The sequence below is a fragment of the Carex rostrata genome, chromosome 2 (assembly GCF_964058835.1).
Source record: "Carex rostrata chromosome 2, lpCarRost1.2, whole genome shotgun sequence".
Taxonomy (NCBI): Eukaryota; Viridiplantae; Streptophyta; class Magnoliopsida; order Poales; family Cyperaceae; genus Carex; species Carex rostrata.
Genome location: NC_135919.1, coordinates 17,723,907 through 17,750,811, shown reverse-complemented (window position 1 = coordinate 17,750,811; position 26,905 = coordinate 17,723,907). Strand labels below are relative to the sequence as shown.

General features: G+C 33.9%; 3 protein-coding genes and 1 long non-coding RNA gene across 6 annotated transcripts; 2 read left to right on the top strand and 2 right to left on the bottom strand.

The window, feature by feature from the left end:
* The first annotated feature begins 4,205 nt into the window (after positions 1-4,205).
* Positions 4,206-6,875, top strand: LOC144546596 (F-box/kelch-repeat protein At5g42350-like). The gene has a single exon (XM_078295140.1). The coding sequence runs from the start codon at positions 4,583-4,585 to the stop codon at positions 6,365-6,367; it is 1,785 nt and encodes a 594-aa protein (XP_078151266.1). The 5' UTR covers positions 4,206-4,582; the 3' UTR covers positions 6,368-6,875.
* Positions 6,876-10,328: 3,453 nt separating this feature from the next.
* On the top strand, positions 10,329-10,973 carry LOC144550609 (uncharacterized). The gene is made up of 2 exons (XR_013510515.1): positions 10,329-10,444; positions 10,564-10,973. It is a non-coding gene; the product is annotated as an uncharacterized LOC144550609 (long non-coding RNA).
* A 1,188-nt stretch (positions 10,974-12,161) lies between these two features.
* LOC144546632 (phytoene synthase 2, chloroplastic-like) lies at positions 12,162-15,205 on the bottom strand. Its single transcript, XM_078295174.1, has 6 exons — positions 14,797-15,205; positions 14,640-14,690; positions 13,834-14,006; positions 13,128-13,363; positions 12,807-12,999; positions 12,162-12,648 (listed from the first exon to the last, which is right to left on the bottom strand). Exons 1-6 carry the CDS (start codon positions 15,203-15,205, stop codon positions 12,466-12,468), a joined length of 1,245 nt encoding a protein of 414 aa, XP_078151300.1. The 3' UTR covers positions 12,162-12,465.
* Positions 15,206-20,104: 4,899 nt separating this feature from the next.
* On the bottom strand, positions 20,105-26,193 carry ARC3 (GTP binding protein). Of its 3 annotated transcripts, none has more exons than XM_078295163.1 (17): positions 26,057-26,193; positions 24,546-25,491; positions 24,151-24,209; positions 23,594-23,658; positions 23,348-23,482; positions 23,112-23,160; positions 22,913-23,025; positions 22,754-22,822; positions 22,553-22,663; positions 22,216-22,397; positions 21,914-22,134; positions 21,450-21,817; positions 21,234-21,338; positions 21,022-21,159; positions 20,685-20,851; positions 20,494-20,596; positions 20,105-20,126 (listed from the first exon to the last, which is right to left on the bottom strand). In XM_078295163.1, the coding sequence occupies exons 2-16, from the start codon at positions 24,929-24,931 to the stop codon at positions 20,539-20,541; spliced, it is 2,226 nt and encodes a 741-aa protein (XP_078151289.1). In that variant the 5' UTR covers positions 24,932-25,491; positions 26,057-26,193; the 3' UTR covers positions 20,105-20,126; positions 20,494-20,538. The 3 variants fall into 3 exon arrangements, with proteins under 3 accessions (XP_078151289.1, XP_078151296.1, XP_078151285.1); XM_078295170.1 differs by lacking the exon at positions 20,105-20,126 and adding an exon at positions 20,164-20,182; XM_078295159.1 differs by lacking the exon at positions 20,105-20,126 and having other exon boundaries at positions 20,306-20,596.
* Between the last annotated feature and the right edge of the window lie 712 nt (positions 26,194-26,905).

Below are 26,905 nucleotides of genomic sequence, written 5' to 3'. Positions count from 1 at the left end.
GAATGTATGTCAATTGTAAGAATGTTATTGTGCAATATAACCTTCGGTAGCATCTACCAAGTTTCTCAAAACATAGAATTTTCCAAGGAATTTGTTATAAAGATCTTTGCCCATTTTCTTTTCTGATTGTAGAAATAACATGAAGTACTAAATGCATATGCGGCCCGCTTTTTCAAGTCTTGGATTAATTGCAAATTAATCCAGCCCGTCAAAGAAGCAAACTATTTTCAATAGCTATAGCCTTTAAAAGGCTTAAGCCCAAATTGTATTAGACTTGAGCTTCAAAAGAGGAAAATGGAAAATCATTATGCAACCGTAAGTAAAAAAGGAAAAAATTTATAGACCAGCTAAGAAATATGGTGCTTTCGTATATATAGAGCAATAAAAACTCAAATTAAAAAATCTTGTTACTGCTATTTGATTTTTCATGAAGGGTTTTTGCTAAAAGACTCCAGCATTTGGAATTTGTTTCTCCTTCATGCCTTCATAATCTACAGGTTCATTTGTAATATAATAGTATATTTCGTATTCCCTATTAAATTTCTGTCGGTTAGAAACCTTTTCAAAGATGAGATTACTAATCTCCAGACTATTTATGCACTTGTTATGCTAAAAAGTATATAAAACGAATTTACACATGTTACTCTCCTATTTAGAGGTCTTCCTCGAAAGTGATTAAATCTCACTGTTTTGGAATTCGAGCTAGCACAGGGGACACTATTATTGGACTTTGAGATTCGTGCCAAGCTAAAAAGAATGGTTTGGATTCACTATTTTTAAAAGATTCCCTTGTGTAACATTGGAGAGGATGTGAAGAATGATGATAAATTTTACTTGGGGAAATTAGATCCATGCCACTCCAAAATGTCAAATTTAGAAAAATGTCACTATAAAATTTTGATTTTGTTAAATGCCACCCCAAATCTCATTTATTAAGAAAAATGTCACCCTTAACAAATTATTATACATTTGTAATAAAAAATAAACAAAATATATTGTATTTTGAGTAGTATTTTCGTATATTCCAAAAATACCCTCACCCTTTCATTTCTACACCCTTAATGGGTCCGATCCTTTCATTTCTCACCCGTCTCCTCTCTTCCGTCTCCTCTATTCCCAGTCACAGCCACCCTCTCTTCCCAATCGAGCCTCTCCTCTCTTCCGTCTCTACAAATGCTTGGCTAATAAAATGGTACCGTGTTCTAATCTCAATTTCTTGGGTATTGCGAATTTTGGTTTGAAATTGGGCAAATTGAGATGGAAAGCTGCACTAAACAAGGCTGGAACTATTCTTTAAGTGTGTAATTATGCCTCGATTAAATCTCAATTCCAGTATATACCAGTATAATGTTCTTTAAATTAGGCAAATTGCGAATTTTCAGTTTTTTACCAGTGTAATGTTTACCATGCTGGTTTTTTATTTTAATTAGATAAGTAGATTTCAGTTTATTAGAATGTTGCTCCAGTATGTAATCTTTACTCTATATTGATTAATATAACGCATAAGAGCCTTTTCTCTAAAAAAAAAAAATACAAATTCAGATAGATGCAGGTAATTAGGAAATCAGAATCCACACCCAATATTAGTAAGGCGGAGTGGAGAGGAAGGCGGAGAGGAGATGGGCTGGAGGCGAACGGAGAGGAGACGAGTAGGGTGTTTAGGGTTGGTGTTAATTTGGAATTATGTTCATCTACGTTAATGGAGCAGGGTGTTTCTAAGGAGAAATGGATCAGGGTTATTCAAGTAATATCCCCTTTTATGTAAATTATTAATTTAGAATTATACATTAATATGGTAAGGGTGGCATTTTTCTTAATAAATGAGATTTGGGATGGCATTTAACAAAATCAAAATTTTGAGATGACATTTTTCTAAATTCAGCATTTTGGAGTGGCATGAATCTAATTTCCCCATTTTACTTTCTTTACAAGGAGATTTAAGTTCGATTTTCACAAAAAAAAAAAAAAATTGCAAAGAAATGCATTTGGCAATTAACTGAACTTCTATTTCAGACAAAATAATAATAAAACTCTAACTTCGTGTTATAAAACCGAACAACAAAATCATTTTATATAGGCTCTATCTAGATAACAACTTGCTATTACATAGTACTTTTATGGAGAATGCCGAGTTAGTGTATAAATTTTATAAATTGAAAGGTTCATTGACCATGCACAATATTTTATTTTTTTTACTTATAAGTCCTTTTGAGTTATGAAAAAAATGTTCATAAGTTTCTCATTAATTAAGTATATAGTTCCACAAAGACTAGAACTCAAACCTCTTGAAAATCATATTTTTAGCATTTTGACTTAAATATCTAACAAAAAAATTAAAAAGAGCTAGAGTAATTAAGTCCCAATAAGTCCAAGGCAATATAATTAAGAACATTAAATAACAAGGCTAGCAAACCTAAATTATTTCTAAATTGACCATATCCTCTCATGTTCTTATGTTCCCATGTTCTATTTCAAAGAACAGATGTACCGGACCCCACCTACCCACCAAATGGGCATCACAACCCTAACTTTTCCTTTGGCCCCCACCTTAACTTATCATTTTTTATCAAAATGTGAGGAAGCTAGGGACAATTTATCATTTTTTTATCATAATTTATCAGTTGCTTTTGGAAGGTGAGGAAGTTGCGAAGAAAAAAAATACAAATTGTCGTGATATGAAGATGAACAAGAGAATATTGGGCCATGTCATTCATGTTCTTTAGGAGATGACAGACGAACAGAATTTTCCTTTTTAATAAAAAATTCTTTCCTTTTTGGCCTTTTTTATACTTGTGTATTATCGGTGAATGATTGACTTTGAATAGTGTATCATGGTTTAATTACTAGTTAGTTACTATAGTATTTAATTAATTAATTTTTAAAGTATCATGATGCTTAATTGATCTTATTTACAATTATGTACTGAGAACATCTCTTTTCTTGTAATTGCAGAATATATATATATATATTTTGGCCGCATTAACAACTTAGCCATTATTTCTCAATCACTTTCAAATAATGCATTCTACTTATAGTTTGTGAGACATGTTGAATAATATATTTTAATATTGTTTGTAATTTTTAGTTTGTATCTCCAAAATTAGCACTTGGCAACAATTGCAAATGATAATGTGATATTTTTTAGAAAGATTGCTAAATTAGTAATGATTTCACATTATGCAATTGAAATTATAACTGTCACATCAACACTTACATTTTTTTTTAATGTATTTCATGAATCTTAATTAAAAAAATAAGCGTGCTAAGTATGAAGTTTATAACTATGAACTTACCACCTATTAATTATCTTCTATTTTAAAACTCTGTATAAGATCCTTGAATTTGGTATAATTTAAAAAAAAATTAAAAACTAAAGTAAGAACTTTCAGTTTGTGAATAAAAAAAATATTTAGTGACATTTTTAGTATCATTTATGTAATTTTTAATCTATGAAATGTATCTTAAAATCTTATATAGATAAGAGCATTATAAACTGTTAGAGAAGAATCTTGACCACTGCATAATTGTCAATTATACTAGATGTCATTGGATTGCAGATATTTGAGTCCTGCGAAGTGATTTTCAAGAAATTAGATTTTTAAATTTTATTTGTCAACGGCTCAATAACACCGAAAATACTATTGCTAACTATGAGAACTGGGTGTTATTAAGCTCACTCAAAAATCCATTCAATTGACTTCAAACAAATAATCTACATCACTTGTATGTAAAATTTATAAATATTTAAATTATTTGTTATAAAATCCAGTGATAAAAAATAATAAAAGATGCATTCAAATTAATTTATAAACTATTTATTCTTGACTGCTTAAATTTATACTAAATTAATCTAAAAATTTATAAATTATGTATGCAAACATATCACTCCTAAGGTGGACTAATTTCAACAGTAAAATTCGTGGTTTGAATCAAATTTAATAGGTTTTTGAATTAAATTTTAAAAAAAAAGCTTGATAAGCCTAATAATATTCTAATTCTTAGTGTAATGGATGTAAATTCGTCATATAACGCCTCTGGTTGGTACGTCATTACAATACAGAAAATATAAACAAATAAGTAAAAATAAGCAAATAAATAAACAATATAAATATTAAAAAAATAAAGAAGAACATAAATAGTGCTTAATGACACCCAATTTTTGACCTTATTTGCATTGCACCACCGGGGCGTGCATCGCGCCAACTATGTCATCCAACCTTTTCCTTCAGAGTGGGCCCCGCTGTTCAGAGGGTCCCAGTTCTGTACTTTTTTTCTAAAAGCTCCTCTTCTATTTCCTCTTTTAACTGTTCGCTATAAAAGCCTCTTTAGTCTTTATCTTCCAGCGAAATCCAACCACTTGGCCACTTTTTCCTCTCCAAATCCAGTCTACAAATCCTGTTTTTTCTATCCTTTTCTCATTTATTCTTACTAAATGCGGTTACTTTGGCAAATTATTTGTTGAAGTTTTCAATTCTTCAAAAAGGTCGCACTTTCTTTTGCCTCCTTTGCTTTAATTGGTCATTTTGAGCTTATAGTTTAGATTGGAACTAGTTTGATTTTACGAAAAAAATGATGGTTTGAGATGGGTAGTATGAACATTGCTACCTTAAGTAGCTCAAATAGCAATTGCAAAACCTCCCTTTTATTCAATGACCCCAGAAATGATATTGAAATAATCCCAAATGATGGTTCTCTGAACAGAGATCTGGAATCACTCAGTGTTTCCAACCCAATTTCCATCAATTCAGCTAACAGTGTTAGGAAGAGGAGTGCAGATGAAAAGAAACTGACCCACCCTAGACCCGGTTCATCCAAGTGCCTCAGTTTACCAGTAAAGAGTAATGGCTGTAGAGTTTGTGCTTGTGATGAATTGGATAGCATGGTCAAAACAAGGTTAGTAACCTCCATGGAACATTCTGCACCTTCAAAAACATTTTCAGTTGTAGAAACAACTGCTATTGAGTGCTTCTCTTATAAGAAGAGTTCTAGAAAGGGTAAACGGTTTAACCAAGAGCGCCTGTTAAGTCCACAACCCGGTTTCTCAGTCCCAGATGATGTACTAGAGTTGATACTGGTAAAACTTCCTTTATCTTCTCTAATGGCAGCCCGTTGTGTGTGCAAAAAATGGAGAGATCTAACAACATCCTGGCAATTCATACAGTTAAGGTCTAATTGTCAGTACAGTACTCCATGGTTGTTTCTCTTGGGGGTCATGAGAGATGAATCTCACTCGGGAGACATCCATGCACTGGACATGTCCAGTGATAAATGGCATCATATCAAGTCAGATCGCCTCCAGGGTCGGTTTTTGTATTCCACTGTAGGTGTCGGATCTGATTTGTACATTGTTGGGGGCTGCTCAACTGCTCCCAATTGTACCCCCAATTCACCCCTTTCGTTAAAGACCAACAAATCAGTATTGGTTTTCAGCCCATTAACAGGTCTGTGGCGTAAAGCCGCCTCGATGCGGGTCGCGAGGTCCAGGCCCATTGTTGGAGCATTTGAAATCACAACCAATTGCACTATTTTTCATAACCCGGTTGACATATGTGACCCGATAAATCAATCAAAGGTCCGTTTAGGTCTAGGAAAAATTTCTGATGTATACGATGACCCACACCGGTTATCTCTGAGGTTCAGTCTTAGAGATGCATTTGATGAAGATGACGGCAATTTGCCAGATCCCTCAAATGTAATTAACAAAATTCGTACCGGCTCAGTACCGACACTCGGTCTCATTGTAATAGGTGGTCATGGTTGCTGGGAGGAACCTTTGGATTCAGGTGAGATTTATGACCCGATAAATGACAGATGGGTTGACATTGCTGGTTTACCAGCTGATTTCGGATTGCCTTGCACTGGTACCGTTTGTGGTCGCAAATTCTATGTTTATACTGAGACTGATAAGCTTGCTGCTTATGATCTCGATTTGGGCTTTTGGGTTGGAATCCAGACAAATCGACCCGCTCCAAGACTCCGTGAGTACAACCCTAAAATAGTATCGTGCGGAATCCGCTTGTTCATGCTCTGTGTCTCTTGGTGCGAGAGAGATGGTCCAGTGAACAGGAGAGAGAAGGCTGTTAGAAAGGTTTTTGAACTGGAGAAGTCCGGTGATGGTAATAAATGGAAGTTAGTTTCAAGGCACCCTGATGCACCAATGGACTGGTGCGCGGCCTACGTGGCTGATACGGAGTGTATATACGGGCTGGAGATGTTTAGGATATTTGGGCAGGTGCTTCATTTTGTAACAGCTTGCCACATGGCAGGTGGTGATATGAGGTGGTCCCGTGTGTCGAGAAAGCAAATGGTGCATGAAGTCGACCCTTTGTCTTGTACAATGAAATCATTGGCTGTGCTGCATTTGTAATGGTGTGCATTCATGGATTTTCTCTCATGTTATTTATTTTGCTGTGGTTTTCAGTTTGCTCCTTTTGATTGATTTTAGATGTCAGATCATAGCTGATTGATCAAGAGCAATAATTTATTGGATTTTGATTTCATTATAAGAAACCAATTGGGTTCGGCTCCTCTCTAATTTGTACAGAGTTCATTGGAGATTCCCAGTCAGATTTAGGCTGTCATTTTTGATCTGATGGTAACTGCTTGATCTTCAATAGGTGCCGAAGCTAACTTCTTGATCTTCAAGGGATGGTCCGGATCTAACGAGGACTGTCCAATGAGTTCCACATAACCGGAGCGGATCCAAAACCCGCCAAATGGCTTTTTTTTTTTCTTTATTCTTTGAAGCTTGTTATTTCATAGAAGTGTATCTGTGGTTTTTTTCTCTCTTTAGGATTGTTTAGGTTTGTTTTGGCTTGTAACTTGTGCTAACATTTGCTATTTTGTGGTGAAGTCTGATTGCATTGTGTCTTTTCTCCGTCTGGTTTGTTCAAATGCTTTTTTTGTCAGAGACTGAACCGGAAAATTTTACGAAGATTTTCAATAGAAGACTATTTTACAATAGATCTGAACCATATTTGCATTAGGATATCGATATTCCAGAATTACCAAAAGTTGATTATTTAGTAATTTTTTTTTTTTTTCAAAAATTTAGATGTTCAATCCAATATTGGATCAGCCATTCAACTATGGTTGCTGATTCACAAGTATTACAACTGGCATTCTTGTTTGGAATATGTTGATTCCAAACATACAACAAATTGTGATAAAATATAATGAAATAAGAGGGTAAGATATGAAACCAAGCAGATCTGTTATATTCTTCTTCGTTGCAATTTGCCAATTTCTAATGTGGAAAAAAGTATATCCATTTTTTGGTCTGTTGAAGCCTCACTTGATTGTCTTGTAAGGTATCAGGTCGCTTTCATGGCCAATGGGGTTTAAATAGTAAGGGACATAAATCATATTTTGGTGGTTGGTACAGGTCGGCGATGTGATGCTATTTTCTTTTTCCATTTTGCCAATTAATTTAGATTAATTAATAAACTTTTATTTATTTAATAAATCAGAGGCCTTTATGACTTGCTGTTTAGGTTATCTGACAGTGAATCAGTAAATGCCTCGTTTAATCAGGTGATCACTGTTTTTCTTATACTTTTTTAATAAAAAGGTGTAATATATTGCTTGAATCCAGTAAATGAAGGCACTTAACCTTCATGGGTAGATTTGCGCTTCACTTGCTGATGTTGTAAAGATACTTGGGTGGTATGGTCAATTTATGATTCCAACTGTCATTAATTTGTCGCCAAGATTAATTTTTTTAATACACTGTATATTTTTGTATTAGCTGCCTTCTACTGCCCTTTTTGGTGGTTAAACTCCCAGCCTTTTGATCTGTGTCAAGATTTGTGCAAACTTAATCAAAACTGTTAGCAGAAATCCGATATTAATCGGATGGTTATGATCAGACATCTGACCCAATTTGGTTGGTTACGATCAGACATCTGACCCAATTTGGTTCAATGTTCATCGATCCGATCCCGATTCGATGCTGCTGATGTACCAGTACCACACATCACCATATGTGATATGCCAGCCATTAGTGGTCCTGGTAATTCCTAACTAAGGCCTTGCATCTATTGCGTGAGCCTTTATGAAAGCCTGTTAGGCCCACTTATTGAAGAAAGTGAACTAAATTGGGTCTACTTGAGATGAAAATTTAGGAAATAGTTCTTACTTAGGGGTAGAATCTTTTTTTCTTTTTTTTTAGTTATGACCCATATCTCATTGTGGGCTAAAGACTAAATCAGTTCCCATATGACAAGACCATAACAGAGGGTAATATTCAAAATGACCTCCTTTTGAGAAATTTAAAGAAAAACGAGCCTTCTCCAAAACCAAAACGGTTTAAAAAATGCACTATTGTCCATTCGGCCTATAGAAAAACGGTTTAAAATTTGCATGGCATTCTGAGTGCCGACTTCATAAGCCTGTCGCATTTTAAAACACTTAGCGCCTCTAATAAAGTCAAACTCCACTTTTGATTCTGTAACAGACAAAAAAACAAAAAAATTACCCTTTTTTTTCTAGCCTATTGTGTAAAATAGTAAAATACAGCAAGTTTCTTTATGCTTATCTCATTTGCGCCGGTACTAGTAATACAGTATTGAACGAATTCCTCTTTTTATTTTTATTTTTTTTGGAAAGAGCGATAGATTAATGTTTCATTAATTCAACAATTCAAATATACTTCTAAAATTAATATTATTCTAAATTTATAATGTAAATGGTATTTACATTATTTCAAATAACACAATTACACAAGAATAACATTCTTCCACCCGATTTTTTTTTTTATAAATATCCAGAAATATAATTAAATTTCAAAAACTAACTAAAGTTGCCCAAGATTTTAAAATCTATCCAAACCGCAAAATTTTTTTGCTGTAATTTAGTCTAAAACCGCCAAAAAAATTAACGGTTTTAGAATTCCAAAACCGCAAATTTTTTTTATGGTTTTAGAATTCCAAAACCACGGTTTAAAAGAAAAAGCTGCAAATTTTTTTTTCGGTTAATTTTTTTTTTTTTCATTTTTCAGATTTTTTTATTTTTTTATTGAAATATTAGAAATATTTAATATATTTCTTTGAAAATAGATGGAATACTATATAATTTGATTTATTAGAAAGACGGCTACAAATAACCCAGATCAACATTTTTCATGCCAGATTTTTTGTGGCTGTAAGAAAAATTAATATATTTCTTTATGAGTTATTGGAAAAAAATAAAAATGCTTGGATTTTGAGTTATTGATCCCGGTTGAAAAGTCATTTCTAAGTAATACATAAAATATTGTGATCCTTCTAGTACATTTAATTTATAAAATGTTGTATATATTTTGAGAATTCTTTTTAATAACAATCATTAAATAACTTAAATTTTTTGTTTTTTTTAAAATAGATACAAATTTTTAGAAATTAAATGCAATAGAAGGATGACAATATTTTTTGTATTTACTTAGAAGTGACTTTTGAACCGGGATCAATAACTAAGAATCCAAACATTTTTATTTTTTTCCACTAACACAAAGAAATATATTAATTTTTCTTACGGCCGCAAAAAATCTGGCATGAAAAATATTGATCCGGGTTATTTGTAGCATTCTTTCTAATAAATCAAATTATATAATATTTCATCTATTTTCAAAGAAATATATTAAATATTTCTAATATTTCAATACAAAAAATAAATAAATTATAAATATTTCTATTTAAATTAAAAAAAATCTGAAAAATGAAAAAAAAATTGGAACTGCAAAATTTTTTTTGCAGTTTTTTTTTCTTTTTAACCGTTGGTTTTGTAAAAAACCGCAATTTTTTTTTGGCGGTTTTAGATTGAATTAGCGCAAATTTTTTTTGCGGTTTGGGTAGATTTCAAAATACGGTGCAACTTTGGTTAGTTTTTTAAATTTAATTTTTTTTTGGGATATTTATAAAAACTTCGGCTCTTCCACTATATTCGAATTAACAACTTTTAATATATATATTTTTGTACTACACACCAATTCAAATAACATTATTCTTGCGCATTTTTAGTTTTAAAAGGCGCTCATGTTCTAGTGTCTATAAAAAAAACAAAAAAAACGAGACTATGCTGTAAGTCTGTAAGTTCATTGTATACATGTGCAAATTTTCTAACATGTTATAATTAAGAGTCTAAGACCAATAATTTTGTTACCATTTTACACCGTAGTCAGCTTAACCAACGAACCAATTAATTATGTCACATAGACCATTTTCTAAAAGCAATTTGGTTTTTAAGTAATTTTTAAAAACATTTTGATTGTCATCTTTAATTTAAATAAAGGGAGGGTATTTCCGAAGTTTACCCTCCGCCCTCAAATTCAATTGTATATCAACTCCGCAGGAAATTGCTCTAACCAGTTTGAAATAATAAAAAAATCAAGTCGGACAAAGCCATAAAAGGCGATGAGGATATTGGGAAAGAACCTTTTTCCAAGACAGATAGTTCTTCTCGGAGCTGGGTAAGTAACAAATTACAAATAACACCTGTCAGTCTGTCAGCTGTCACCATTTGTTTATATCTTACAATTGTCTACGTTCATTCCCTCTTCATTTTTTTTAAATAATGACATGGTAGCAGATTGCTGTTCTTCGGAGCTACCACATATGATGTGCATCGATCAATTAAAAATAACAATACGCCCCCAACAAAGCAACAGCTTGATGCATGGCAAGACTACCTCGATTCAAAGAAACCCCCTCCTTCTTCTCCCCATCTCTGAGTAATTAAGAATGCACGCCAGGTGTTTGATGATTTGCCTCTGAGAACAATTTCGTTCGAAAGCCATGTTATACACAGATTGTGATTGTAACGTGTTTGTATGAATATAAGTTTTGTATCTAATTAAGCCACCTGTGTTGTATTGCCACGTTATAGGAGTGTACGAGTGGCCTTGTACTAAGGTTAATTAATTAATTGTGCATCTTTAATTCTTTGTTAAATATCAAAAATTCAATATTAATGTTAGAGCTGAAGTCTCTTTCTTTATTACCTAGATTGCACGGTCTGTTTGCTTAATCAGTAAAACGGCTTTTCAAGATTTGCAAATACTAAAATAAATCATTACATACATATCAATTATATATGGTCAGTGAATTCAAAAACATGTCACGGTTAGGACACGCCACATCACACACGACTACTAACATGGCAGAACACGACATGTGTGCCGTGTCTAGACGTATCCGTGTTGTGTCCTTTGCGGGCGGCGTCTGCTGGATAAGAGATTTATATACAGCACAATATGTAGCACATAAATGTTGGAACACGACTGGACATGTTTGGACGCAGCACATCCAAGAGTTATAATTCATAAAGTACTGAAAAAAAATTAGAAAAAATAAAATGACTCAAGAAAAAGGACTTGAAAATTATGAAAATATGAATTTTCCTTTGTTCCCTATTTTAGAACATTTTTCCATATTTTGTCCATTCTTTTATTATTTTTAATGATTTTTTTAGAAAAGTAGAAAAAAAAAATACAACACAACACGTTATGCTAGGGGTGTAAACAGATCGGATATTATCCGATTTTGTCCGGATCCGAATCCGGAAAATTACCTAAATTATCCGATTCGTATCCATATCCGAGACTATCTGTATCCGTATATATATTCGTGTCCGAAAAATTATAACGGATAAGGATATGATAAGATATTTAACTATCTGTATCCGGCCGTTTCTATTTTTAAACCACAACAATGTGTTATGTGTTCTTAAATTAATTTATTAAATTGCATATTATACCCAATAATATATTAAATTGCATATAGATGTATATTTTGATGAACAATGCCACATTATGACATAATTAGTGATTAATATTTTAATAATATAATAGATATTTTGTAACCAATAAGCTAATTATGAAAAATATCTGTATCTGTATCCGTATCCATATTCAAAAAAATATAACGGATACGAATACGGTAAAATCACTATCTGACCCATATCCGATCGTTTACACCCCTAATGCTAGCACATGTCGTGTCCGTAGACGTACTTGTCGTGCATAGTTTTCGAACTGTGTAGCACAATACGACATTGTACAACTTACATGTTAGACGTACCAGCACGACACGACATGTTTAAACATGACACTGTCGGTGTCGGAGCTCCTTTGACTTCTTTCTATTTAAGAGTAATAAGAGAAACAAAGCATTAGAAATTAGCACAAGTTGGCTTCTACCTCAGCAGTGACGCAAGAAGCATTAAATTGCATTTTTTTTTTTAATTTGGAATACTTTACAAAGATATGGAAACAAAGAAAACCAAAAAATAAAACGGTATGTATTCGACCACATCATCGAATCGAACTTTCTAGCTCCAAGTATACCCTGACATTCGATCTGTCACATAAAATATTTACTTTGTACATACATCACCGAGATATATATTTATTGTAGGCTATCTATATCTTATGAGATCATGCTCCTAGATATATATCCGGTGTGCATAGAATACTATTTTTCATTTCTTCTCTCATGCTTTTGCTAGTGTAGAGTGCTTGGGTGAAGAGGGGCTTATGAGAGATCTGCCATATGCCACAGGCAGTGCTAGTAGTTTCTTGGCCTTGCTAACATATGCTCTCTTTGTGAAGTTATTGTAATCATTTGCCTCTATTTCATCAAGGATTTGTCTATAGATCAGTAGAGAGGCCCATACCTATTATATACATTATATTGAACATATCAGTACAAATTTCACACCTGAAGCAATAGACCCAACATCTAAATTTGCTATTGAGAAAACAATAAACCATGATATTAGGCACTATTTGCAAACAATTCAAGAAAAGAAAAAAGAACAGAAAGGATGTGTACCGGCCACCGGCTAGCTTGATTGAGCTCAGTGATGCCTTTCTCGGCCTCTTGAAAGAACATTCGTGCTCGCTTGATTTGATTCTTCATGAAACTTCTCCATCTGTCCGTCACCTTCCCCTTGAATATATCCTCCTCTGACAGCCCTGCCTGTGCCAGCTCATCTTGCGGCAAATATATCCTTCCTCTCCTAGAACTGTTGTTAACATTGCAATAGATGTATGAATGTAAATCAGGCATGGACCCATTATAATTAATTAAAATGAGATTAATTTTGATTGGGATGGATTAATGAAACATTTTTTGAATGTTTGTTCTACTTACTCTTCTCCAACATCTCTTAGAATGTTGGTGAGTTGGTTAGCAATACCCAAGGCCAAGGCGGCATTGTAAACACTCTCAGTTGTGGCCTTAGATTCCGGTGCAATACCCATCACTGGTACACTCATCAACCCAACAGTACCGGCCACATAATAACAGTAGAGATATAGCTCGTCAAAGTTCTTGTATCTCGACTTTCTCAAGTCCATTCGCATTCCCTCAATCATGTCCTTGAAAGGCTACAGCATTGAATTAAAATAAATTTAGTTAGTTGAAAGTACATTAATTGTTATTTTTTTCCTTACTCTTTGTTCTTAGAAATCAATATATCTTGTGACCTTTTTTGATCCATGATCAAAAAAAATTATCCGAAAGCCCTTCTCTGTTTTTTTTTTTTCTAGCTAAGCATCCCTTATGCCTCGTTCTTTTTCATATTATAACAAATTCTTAAGCACAAATAGGTTGCTTTAGGTTAATATTTTTTGCTTAAAGAACAGGCATACATGGTATTAATATTGAGTTTCTTTCTTTTAGTTTTTTTTTTGGGGGGGGGGGGGGGGGGAGGGCATAAAATATTTCTCAATTTAGATGATTTGTACAATGTATTGCAATTGAACAAATTTGCATATGAAAAATGATTTTAAGCTTGTAAAATTACAGTACTGAAAATACACGTGCTTTGAGAATTAGACATTCATTAAAACACTACCTGGATGTCGACTGGAAATCTGGCAACAGTATCAGAAAGAGCAGCATCAAACATATCATAAGGCCGACCGGCAAACACATCATCAAGTCTTGATTCCCATCTATCCAATGCTGATGGCGTAATATGCGATGCGTTTGGACCGTCAACAAGCTCGTCCGTTCTCCTACACCACACTACGGACAGCAATTTTCTTCTTAGACCCTCGTAAAATTTGTATTACATATCGCATAATTCCTGAGGTCTTCTTTTGTAATTTTATTTGTTTATTCAGTCGGCCAATGTAAACCCAATGACTTGCATGTAAGACTATTTGCAATCATTTGCTCAGGCTAGGTAAGACTTGTTCTACATTCAATCATGTGCTTTTTTTCTTTATTGGTTTAATGGATATTTAATCAGATATTTTAAGGTCTGGTCAAGTCTTAATCAAGCTTAGGCCTACTGATCTGGCAGAAAAGAAAATAAAAAATTGAAAAGTTAGCAAGACTATTGGATCTGGTTGGTACTGAACTACTAATTTTAGTACTGGCAATTTTTCTTCCATGCCTCCCATTTTTTTTATTTTTTTCAATCTATAACTCATTTAGTTTGTATATTTTGTTGGCGGATATCATATAACTTAGGTACTCAAATAAATCAAAGATTTGTGGTTTTATTTAAGTAAGAGATTAAATCCAAATATGAATAGCAGAGGAAATTAGAAACATACATAATTTTGTGGTAAAATAGATAAAAAATTGAGCAAGAAATTCACAGAGCCAAATATTTACAGAAAGCAAGAGAAGAACAATCTGTGAAATTATTACCATAAATTGCCCAAATTGCCCTTCTCCTCTCAGGTGTCATGAGAAGTGTCCCTGTCACAACCAGCTAATTAATTAGATTATGAGAACACATTTATGCCTGAACTCAATTTGCAAAATAAAAGGAGATTCCAAATTGTATAAGGATTTTTTTTCTCACCCAAGTAAAATGTCTTTGCGTATTCTTCGCAAACCTCACCACTTCGGTCATATGCCTCCTTCAGCACTGGTATTGTACCAGGCAGAAGCAAATCAGGTCGGACATCGAGAACCACACTATTACTTGATTCTCTCTTTACCAAAGCTGCTTGCTTTAACACCACATCATAAACCTTCTTCTCTGATGAAATTGAGACTTCCTCTGGAGGAGTGACAACTAAACTTGACCAAATAGAAAAATTTCTACTACTGCTTTCTGGTTCAAATCCCACACAAGCATACTTCGAACCGGTATAGAGAGAACATGAATTACTCCAGTTGTGCCTCCTTGCATGAATATTTGTTGAATTATATCGAAGATTTGTGTAGATATCTACTGGCCAACCGACCCGAGGCAATAAAATTGCCATGAGAGAAATTAAAGAGCCCCAAGTTTGAAATCCTCTAAATTAGCTCATTTAAACTTCGCAAATGGAAAAGTCTCCAGAGAGAAGTTTTTTGGTGCCTATAAAAAAAATTCAAATATTGTAAAAAAAAAATGCTCATTCACGAAGCCTATAAAGTATCTCTATTAGTCTTTTACTTGTCAAAATAGAGCATGAATTTTTATTTTGCAAGTAACCAATGAGAAATCAGAGGCCACGCCTAAAGCGAGTAGTACATATCAAAGTAGTAGTGCTTTCTATTGCGTCCACTTTTAGTCAAGAAACTTTAAAAGAGAGAAAAATAAAAGAAAATGAAATGCTCTTTTCTTTTCCTACGAAATATATACTCAAAAAGATTCCATAAGAGAAGTGCTTAGACCACTCACCTCTTATCTCTTTCTCTTCCAACCGCGGATCGAAAACACCTCACTCTAAACAGTGTGTTTACTGTTCTCGCTCTCTCTCTCTCTCTCTTTGTATCTAATTAGCACTCGCTTTGCTTTGGGTCTGATTTGTTTCGTTTAACAATGCAGAGAGAAGGGGAGTGACACGTGTAGTGAAAATTGAAAAGAGGCAAAATATGGCCAATAGAGAAACAGATAGGGTTATCACATGGGAAGGGAGCGCGGGTTGGTGCGAGCGAGTGTGATTACGACACGTGTCATGGAAGATCTGGGTCTATGGGCCCCAGAAAAAGTCCCTTGTCCCATGTCCCGACTCGCTATACAAGGTTCTTAATATTTGCAAACACGCAGTTCACCATGTCATGAAAAAGGCGCTCATGTAAAAGGTTAATTATCTGTTGGGTCCCAGATGTCTGTGGGAGATTAGGTGTTGGAGATCGTGATCCTGGTGTAAAAAGTTCTAAATGGTGACACGTCGGAGGGAGCACCGCCCAAATAGAGCGCGTGAGCACACGCCTTCTACAGGGGTCTTAATGGATCGGTTGATGCCACGTCACCATCCAACTAGAGTATTGACCGCAGACCTTTCTATTTTAACCGCGTTGACTCAAAAAAGAGAGAGACTCAGAGAGACGGTAAATGCGGTATTAGAGCCTCTCCAATTCAGAAATTAAAATTAATTGTTTAATTATAAAAATTTTAAAAATTAAACAATCCACTCTTACATTGGTGCAATCAACCAAACAATTGAGAATTAAACATTTTGCCAACTCATATTTAGAAAATAATTTCTTATTAAGCAATTATTTCCAACAATTGCTAAATAAACAATAGCCATACAACTCAGCAATTACAAAAACAATTGACACATCAGCATAAACAATCCATAAGCAATCACTTTTGGAGATGCTCACTATTGTTTAGAAATTAGCATTTACGTTCATAAAATATTCTCTCGGTTGAGGGATAAAGTAGAAAAAAAAATACTAATAATTTTTATCCCAAATTTTTTATTTTTACCATAAAAAATAAACTAAAAAAATCTCAATTTTAAAAAATTTATTTTTGATGCAACGTGAAATTGCAGACATAAATTATGTTAATGTGAAGTTGCAGACACCATTTTTTTTAGGAGGGTTCTAATGCCTCATGTTTTTCATACCTCATATTTTATATCTTCGTTTTCAAAGTACAAATTGTTGATCCGAACCGTTCAACATGATATATATACTAAAATATGGTTACAGATGAAATTTTATAATTTTTGAAATTTTTTTACTATTTTTTAAGATGAGTAGAAAATCATTTCTTTTAACAGTTTAAAAGCAGTGATTTCGTATCTATCTTAAAAAATAGTAAAAAAATTTCAAAAAATTTCATCTCCATGAATATTTTAGTATAAATATCATGTTGAACGATTCGGATCGATAATTTGGACTTTAAAAACGAAGATATAAAATATGAGATATAATGAGGTATGAAAAAGATGGGGCATTGAAACTTACAAATATATTATGTACAAGATATAAAAGTTATTTTATTATCTTTTACTTTTTTTCTTCAATTAAATATGACATTTGCGTTCTGTGTACTATTTGGAAATTTACGATTACAGAGAATAATTATTTGTTATTTATTTTAACTAAATATATACATTAAACAAATTCGAAAATTTACTTTGTACATATATAATTGCTTTTTGGATTTTTGTTATGTGATCATAACGGCCGTTTTCGTATAGATAGAATATGTCACATTGTCTCCTATATATAGAACTACAATTAGACCGTACCAAGAAGAATAAATTGTTATGGAGATGGACTCCTAACAACAAATTCATTGTACACTTTATGAATGGCTCGACTTTAATTGGTAGCATATCTAATCACATATTTGACAATCTAGAGATAACTTGTATCCTCCACAGTGGAAAATGACGACATTATACAATTGACCTACGAAGATGACGAACTCTATACATTGCTCTTATCCGTCCAGATGTTCGATTCTCAGAATTTACTACCACAAAACCTATATTATAAGGACGCTGATAACAATTCTCGCAGCCTCCACTCCGCATTTATTCTCGCAGATACTGTAAAAAAAAAAACATGAGAGGACCGCTCAATCATTAATGAGCGTTTAAAAAACTGCGGGTATTTAACTTGAAGCATCAAAGTATTTATCTTGAATTTATCAGGTATTAAACCCTCTGCAATGATATCTGCTTATGAAAGAATAAATCAATCAATTAATTGTCCCTGCACAAAATTTCTTTTTTTTTTAATCGTCCCCGTACAATTGGGGACCATTAAACATGGGGGGACCGCTCAATCATTAATGAGCGTTTAAAAAACTACGGGTATTTAACTTGAAGTATCAAAGTATTTAACTTGAATTTGTTAGGTATTAAACCCTATGCAATGATCTCTATTTATGAAAGAATAAATCAATCCATTATATTGTCCCCGCACAAATTTTTTTTTTTTTTTGAATCGTCCCCGCACAACTGGAGACCATTAAATAAACAATCCACTCACCCAATGATAAATACTCTGAGACATAATGATAAATATTTTATGTTACATAGGTAAATACTTTACATTATATGAATAAATACTTTATATTACATGGATAAATACTTCATAGACATATTGCAACTTTTAGTAAAATATCAATGATAAATACTCTATGTTACATGGATAAATACTCTATGTTACAAGGGTAAATACTTCTCAGAAATAATGATAAATACTTTTTTGAGCATCAATTAACAGATAAGCATTTATTAACGGGGATTGTTATTAGATAACGGTATAATTAATGCGGAGATTGTTTTTAAAGAAATAATTAATGCGGGAATTGTTATTAGAGGAAGGCATAATTAATGCGGGGATTGGTATTAAATGACAGTCTAATTTAATGCAGGGATAAAATAAAACTTTTAACGAAATTAGTGGGGGGATATATGACAGTTAAGGAAGAGAGAGAGTGCGGGAAAAATGGGGGGATGGGAGTGGGGGGTTTCTTATAATTATTCATATCATAATAGTTGAATTTAGAGTGGAAAAAATGACACGGTGAAGCCGGTTCTGTTATGAAATGGCACGGTTATAGTACGAAATGGTACGATATACGTGCAGGTTCCGTGTTGTGACTCGCGTGTTCTATACCGTGATCATCTTTTTAAAATTTGACACGGCACGGCACATCACGCGAAATATCTAGTCACGGCACGGCACATCACGCGAAATATCTAGTCACGGCATGGCATGACATGAGCACGCGAGTCACGTGTAATTAGAACTGTTAGATGTTGATCAAATAATGAATCTTGAATAAACTAACATAAATTATGATCAAATGGTCACAACATGTTTGGACACAACATGGCTCATGTGGCGTGACTATTTGCATGACCTGACCACCCTTTAACATTTTAATCACGGCACAGTATGTGAAAAATTAATTTAGTCACGATACAACATGACAGAAGACTAAAATCACGTGTTAGTAACAACACAACACTGCATGACACGTTTTTCGAGTGCAATATATAACCGTGTAGAATGAGATCTGAATCGTCGGTTTTAATTTGACATGAATATCAAAACAAACTCTCCTATATTCTAAACAGGTATCAACTTGATTTTGATCCGGCGTGAGTATTCGACTCCATAATAGTGACATGTTTCACTACCAGGTCGAAAGGTATTAGAAGCCTTAATACTGGGCTCCCTACTAAACTGACATGACTGGGCCCGCATAATTTCCATGTGAACATGATATGTTCATTATTTATTGTGATGCATGAACTTCTTCATTTTTTTTTCTTAGAGGTAGAAAGAAGCACGTGTTATGTTGAAAGCCTTTGGGCGGTGTCCTCTGTTCAGTTAATGGTAGCACAAATTCGACGGTGGCTGGACCCATGCCTCCCCCTTCAGTGCTTATTGCTGAAATTGTATAAAGCTGTGTTGGTTGGGAGACAAGAAGTGCGAACTAAAAATGTACTGGCATTTCAGTCTTAAATTTCAATTTTCAAAATTAGAACTGCCGATCCAAGCCGAGGATATTAAAAGATTTTTTGTAAATAAAATTATATGTTTTCTTTAATATTTTGCTATTTTTTAAATATAGAAGAAAAAATCATTGATCTGACTAATAGTTACAGTTTTCTCTATCAAAAAAAAAAAATAACAATTCTTAAAAAAAATGTGAAATTTAATAGAGAAAAAAATAATTCATCGATGTAAATAATTCTGGAGTTTAAAATCTAAATCATCCAATAATTATAGTTTCTCTATTTAAAATAATAATAATAAAAATTCCAAAAAATGTAATATCTTTTTCTTGAAGATTAGTGACTTTAAATGTCTACTAACAATTTCATTGATAAAAAACATATTTACAATGGATCATATAACCACAATTCCTAGATCTACTATTTTATTCTCATAAATCATCTGTCCTGCAGTCCCGCTAGTAGCATCTTTCCCTGCTATCTATCAATACTGAAATCCAAAGCCAAATACTAAAACATCTTTACTTCGTGAAGCACCTGAGCACAATTCAAGTCAAGAAACATGTGATTCTAACCCACCTCACACCAAGAATCTGACAACTTCGTCGGATTTAATAATACACACTAATCTATATCAGGTACCACATGTCACAAAGAGAGAGCACAATTCATTTTAGGATCTCTCATAAAAAAGAAAAAAAAGTTTTATTTTCTGCTCTCTTTGTTCATTTTTGTGTGGTTGAAATGGATCAAGTCATACCAATATAGCTATCTCATCAGTTGATATACTAGACCAATCCGATCCTTCTCACTATTTTATGAAGATTTCAGTAAAAGCATGATTTTACCCATTTCTTCTCCAGTAGGCTTGTTTTCAAAATATCTGAAAAGACCTACTTCTCTACTGCAATGCGGCTAATGAGCATGCCATCATCCCAAATTTCAGACCACCTATAAAATATAGTTAAGTTTAAACCAGTAAAGAATTTGGATTAGATTTTTGTACAGTAAGGGTCGGATGCATTGAACCAAACAGTACCTTGAGCCATTTGCATCTACATACAAGCTCTCGCCATGGCGCCACCCATTTTGGAAATAACCAAAGTATATGCCACCGTCTCTGGAATAAAATCTCCCCTCTCCATTAGCTCTCCCTTTCCAAAAATTAGCAAACCATCTGTCACCTCCTCCAAAATAGTACCATCCCTACACAATTATCAAATTAAAGATTAGAAATTTTAATGTGAAGAATTAAGTTGCAATTTCAGTATACCCCGGAAAAAGAACAACAAAAAAAAATAGCACTATCCCAACTAACTAGGGTATAGTCTGGGTTTTTTATTTAAAAAAAAAAATTGAGGGGGGGGGGGTTATACCTTTCCATGCATAAGATCATCCCTCCATGTGCCATGAAAGACATCACCATTGCTATAATAAAAGGTGCCGACACCAAATCTCTTGCCATTCCGCCACATCCCATCATAAATGCGCCCATCAGCAAATGTCAGACGGCCCTGTGGCATTTTATGTTGTAAGAAGAGATATACCTTTAGATCATTTTGTGAACTAGTGATAATTAGAAATATACCTTTCCTTCAGGAATGCCACACTGGCATCGCCCCTTGTAAATACCTCCTTTAAATTCTATTTGTACCACTGGGCTCCAAGTCTTTTCTGTTTCTCTCTCTGATGCCTGGATTAAAAAGAGAAAAACATCACCACCATTATAAAGCCAACAATGAAGTACAATATTTTTTCAAGGTAATATCAGCCAATAATGCAAAAAAGAATGAAAAACATATACCAGCATAGATGCAGCACGGTTCGAGAGCACACCTTGCTTCCTACGTTCAATCATACTTCTACCTTTAATTAATTCTACTGCTGAGTTGTAAATTTCTAAAACTGCCCCAAGGCCACTATTTGTACTATCACTTGATGATTCCTCATTACGAGCATTTTCAGCATTAAATGCCCGTTCTCCACCGTCGCAATAATTTTTTCCCTTCATAGATTCTCGGTTCCCAGAGAATTTCACTCCAACTGGGATAGTAAAAGTGTCAATTCCATCGACATTTTTAGATGCCTTTGTTGTGTCCCTTTCTTGTGCCCAAAGCTTCGCCATGTGGAATCCAGGTCCTAAGCTCCAGAAACTACTCTCAGACTGAGATGCTGTAATTGATTATAAGGCCATGTTAGAGAAAAAAAAAGTAAAAAACGAGAAAAGAATACAATATACATATACTACCATATATTTTAGATATTTACCTTCACTTGTTGGCTTGCTAACTTCTGATAATGTACCCAAATATACTGTTTCTGATTCAACTTTGGATGTTTGCTTCTCTTCTAAAGTTGAAACATCATTTCGGGGAAAGTCATTTTCCAATTCAGGGGCATCTTGTTTTCTGATAAAGTAAGAGATAAAAGGAACTCGCGAAGCTAGGCCAGAGAGAAATCCTTGCTTCGGTTCAGTGCTATGTTCAAACCTGAGTATTAATAAATTTCATTAAAAGCAGGAGACTTTAAATCTAGTATCTACTACAATATATGTATTCTCATGTTCTTACCCAACAGTAAGGAGAGTAACTATTGTAAGTCTTGGCTCGAAACTGGGCTCGTTTATTTTGGAGCATATAACTTTGCCATGGAAATTTGTGAATTGGCGAAAGGAATGTATAATTGGGACCAAATCATTTTTGTCCAATACTGATGCAGATGTGACAGTAATGAAAACCAAACCATCAGAAACCTACACAAACAGAAAAGAATTACCATAACAACCAAAATAAGTAACACTAACAAAAACCTACACAAACAGAAAAGAAGTACCATCTATAACCAAAATACATTGAAGTAAATGGAAATGAAATAAGTGTCAAGGATTGAGGGAGTACATGTGCCAACCTTCATTTCACTGTGAAAATATGAGATATTAGATATGGCCTGCTTTATTGCTGACTTAGCGCTATAACCAGCACCAAAACTAACTCTAGCTTCTCCATGGCCCTCTAAAAACTTTCAAGTTAGTCACAATTTCAGTCTATAGAATGACAAACTAAAACAAAAAAATGGAAAAGGAACGAGAAACGAAATGTGACATTGTACTTTGATGACTTCTGATGGAGTGATAACTTTTGTTGGATGATTTGGTGAATTTTCCAAAAGATGAGATTCCTGATAAAAATAACATAAATTAAAGAGTCAGAACAAGAGCTACCGGATTTCAAACTATATTTGGAAATAAATCTAAAACATTAGTCATACCGAAGTCATAGCTGAGATCATATTAATAGACAAAAAGACAGCATTATTTGCACTTTCAAAAGCCTCTGACAGGGTTTCAGCTTCTGTTTTAAGCAGAGAGTCCCCTTCTATCACTGAATAAGGAGAATAAAGAAGCTCATGCTCAACTCAAATATTATATACTGTTATACAATAGTTAAATCTTTACTCTTATTGTTACCTATATAAAAGTTTGAGGATTCCTGAAGCTTCTTGATCAAATTATCAGCCTATAAAGGAGAAAAATAAGTAGTCAGTATGCACTAGGCTGAATGGGATTATAGATTTTATTTTCTGATGAAAAACTGTACATGGTATTGAAAATTTTGCACAATGTATTAACAATGATCTCTTTTTGTATTTTCAATTTCACAGTACTAGGTAGTGGAGTGATCAACTAATCAATCAAATAATTACTTCTTCTTGACGCCTTCGCCCCTCAAAACTAAAAGGCCGTAAAAATATTGAAATGGCTAGGACTCCTATGGATTTAGCATGACATAGAAGCTCTGTTGCAGTAATATGTTCCAAACCGTGCCCAGTACTTGCCACCTATAACATCAACTACAACAAAGTTAGATTAACAATTCACACATCAAATAAAAATAATTTCACACGCTTACAAAGATATAACTTTAATAGAAAAAAAGGGAGTGTACAAACAAGAACAAATGCTGACGGGTGCGGGTGAAGTGAGAGGGGAAACTCCATGTCTCTAATTATCACATCTAAAATATAAAGGAGGAAACAACATTAGATGAAATTATGCACATCAGAGCTTCATATAGCATTAGCAAGTTAACAATGGCTAAGGTTAAGCTTGCAAATGAGGATATATTAGACATTCTGTATTAAATACACCCTGTATTACTTTAAAATAAACCATACCATTTCTTCCATTAATTTGTTCTTTAGTTTACTTAATCTAAAAAGAGAAGCAGCATTTAAGAGTACAGTCATAATTTTAGAACAACTTGCTATTTTTTTCAGCCCTGACCAGTATACCTATGAGGAATTACTTATACTATCTCAAGAATTACTAAATTGAGAAGAACAATTTCTCTTGGAAAAAAGAAAAAGCTCAAGTCTTAAGAGCTGAGAGTAGAAAGAGAGGAGGAGGCAAAGAGGTTATCACATTATTGCTATATGTGTTTATGTGGACAATTGTATGAATATCTCTGCATGCAAAAGGAAAAATGTAAAATGTAAAATGCACTTACCTGTTCCATGACATCTTTGGATCAACTGCACTTTAGAAGAATCTTTAATATGCAATGTCCTGCGACAAATATTCATTTCATAGAAAATGGAAATTAATATTATAATCAAGGGACAACACACCAGCATTTTTGAAATAGATATGCAGCAATGAATAAACATAATCAATTGGTGCTAGATTTGCAATTTGAATCAGGAGCATGCACATGGTCGATTTATGATCCTTCATGCAAATAATTTGGTATCCTCATAGGGCAACAGTTGCTTCGAAAATTATGTCAAGCAAAATTTGGTAATCTTTTTCACAAGCCATAGCATCCCACTCTTTATATCACTTGTAGGGAGGACTTTTACCAGTAAAATAAATAAGATTAATTCAACTAATTTAATCAATTACCAAAAGCGAAGTCGAGAAAGAGAAGAAGAAAGTGAGCTAGAACTCAAACAGAAGTCTATCACGGCATCCTTTCGGCTTCCGATCCCAATCACCTCCACAGGATCCGAGTTACCCGTAACTGAGGCCGCATGTAACTCACTTCGCGAGCACACGCGAAAAAATGCGGATGAGGAAACCTTCCCTCTACGGGGACAGGAGAAATGGCACCGTCCATATACTCCACCATGAGAGAACGAGAGAAAGCTGCTGCTACTGACAACAGCCATAGAACAGACTAGAGAGTGATGCGAAATTGCGAATGCGAGCGAAAATTCGGACGAAAAATATGGGTTGTCGATCTGATGGTAAATAAACAGTAGGCTTAAAGCTATGATATTTGGGTCCATTATTTAAGATTAAGCCCATAACCCAATTTGTTGATTTAAATCTAGGCCCAGTATTAGAAATTTTCTACACATGCTCATTTGAACTCTACAATTGGATATCTACTGGCCAACCGACCCGAGGCAATAAAATTGCCATGAGAGAAAGCAGTGGCGAGGCTAGCATTTGAGCTAGGGGTAGGCAAAAATCGGGTTCGGTTTCTAATAAACTGACGGGTTCGGGTTTAAGACACAATTCAAAAAATAGCAAGCATTTCAAATGTAGTAAAAATTGAAGTGGTACCATTGGAATGGTGCCATCAATTTTTTTCATATGCCATTAAACATAATTTAGAAGAAAATTGGTTGCTGGTACTATACCAGTGGCACTGTGTCATTAAACACCAAAATACATTCTTTCTTTCTTTATTTTTCTGTATAAGTTGATGACCTGTAACTAATCTTCCTTGAACTCAAGTAAATAAAAAAAACTGAAACTCAAATCTGAACTGACTATAACCATCAACTACTCAACCAGACAAGCAACTGGATCATCCATGAAGAAAATGCCCCAATACCTGAAGCTGTCAAATTCGAAGAAAAAAAATCAGAAATCAAAACACTTTATAAATTACTAATTAAAAATCACAAGAGTTATATAAATGCAGACACTTTGTGGTTTGCTATGCAAAATCAAGTTTAAATTTCAGAAAAATTACTAAAATTGGTACTAAATAAGAATTAAACAAAATAAGTACAATAACAATTGGTTTTATTCAAATTGACCCAACAAATAGAATCTAGGCAATTGAATCATAAAATTGAGATAAACTCGTGAAAATCTCTGATGCTTAGCACTGCACCAGATTTTCACTTTAGTTAATACACAAACACCTGAGTGTACTGGTAAAAAAAATTATAAGGGACCTATCTGGTATTCAAAAGATTTTAGAAGATTCCAAACACTATAATTTTGTACAGGTATGATGCACAAATTATCTAACTTAATATAAAACCAAGTCAAATTACAGGAGAGAGAAGTAGTCTCACAAATATCCAAAATACATGGGGCAAAGAAGCGAAAGGATGATTGAATATTTGAATTAATTGTTTGACAAGAACTTTTAGAATTCAGAGAAGGGGATTTACCGAAGGCAATGCGGCGCGGTAACAGGCGGAGCCGCGGAGGCGACGGCGCGACACACTTTTTTTTTCTTTTCTTCGCGCAAGGCGCTGCTTAGTGGAGGGAGGGAGGGTTGAGATTTTTTTTTTTTTTTTAATCTGGGCTCTGAGTTTGAGTTCTGGGCTCTAGGGTAGGCAAACCCAAAATCTGAGATAGGCAAGCCCTATAATCAGGGGTGGACACAGGATTTCTGCCACGGAGGGGCAGAAATCGGATTCAATTAGTTTATTGGATTCAAACCCATTAACTAATCGGATTCAATTTATCCTAATTTAATTCAAGTAAACCCTAAATCCTAATTCAAGTAAATTATGATTCAAGTCAATTTATCATAATTCAATGAATTTAAGTAAATTAGGGTTCACATCAATTTATCCTAATTCAATGAATAAATTAGAGTTCAAGACAATTTATTCTAATTCAATAAATTAGGGTTGAATTCAATTTATCATTATTCAATGAATTCAAGTAAATTAGAGTTCCAGAAATTTGGGTGAAGTTCAAAACCATTTACAAAATTAGGGAAGAGAGCGAAATTTACCGTGAATTTTCGATATCACTCCGAAGTGCTGCTGCCCGCTGGTGTGCTGCCGCGAGTCAGAAAACGACTTGGTGTGCTTCGAGTGAGAGGGAGAGAGAGAGTCGAGAGAGGGTATATTATTTGGTTTGAAGAGATAAAAAGAAAGTTTGAAGAAGATCTCAGCACGCCAATAAATGATGAAATTTTTTTGATAAGAAACTCTGTGTAAGAGGAAGTCTAACAAGAGACGTTATGTAAAGAATGTGCAGAGCTAAATGTATATTATTTGGTTTTA

What these genes read in the sequence shown, in the direction of transcription:
- ARC3 (XM_078295163.1), bottom strand. Translation starts at nt 24,931, where the DNA reads ATGGACCCAAATATCATAGCTTTAAGCCTACTGTTTATTTACCATCAG. An exon ending in GTGGCATTCCTGAAGGAAAG is followed by an intron (nt 21,160 to 21,233) that starts GTATATTTCTAA and finishes AAAATGCCACAG; the next exon opens with GGCCGTCTGACATTTGCTGA. An exon ending in GTAGATGCAAATGGCTCAAG is followed by an intron (nt 20,597 to 20,684) that starts GTACTGTTTGGT and finishes TATATTTTATAG; the next exon opens with GTGGTCTGAAATTTGGGATG.
- LOC144546596 (XM_078295140.1), top strand. Translation starts at nt 4,583, where the DNA reads ATGGGTAGTATGAACATTGCTACCTTAAGTAGCTCAAATAGCAATTGC.
- LOC144546632 (XM_078295174.1), bottom strand. Translation starts at nt 15,205, where the DNA reads ATGGCAATTTTATTGCCTCGGGTCGGTTGGCCAGTAGATATCTACACA. An exon ending in CGCAAAGACATTTTACTTGG is followed by an intron (nt 14,691 to 14,796) that starts GTGAGAAAAAAA and finishes TGGTTGTGACAG; the next exon opens with GGACACTTCTCATGACACCT. An exon ending in GATTTCCAGTCGACATCCAG is followed by an intron (nt 13,364 to 13,833) that starts GTAGTGTTTTAA and finishes TCAATGCTGTAG; the next exon opens with CCTTTCAAGGACATGATTGA.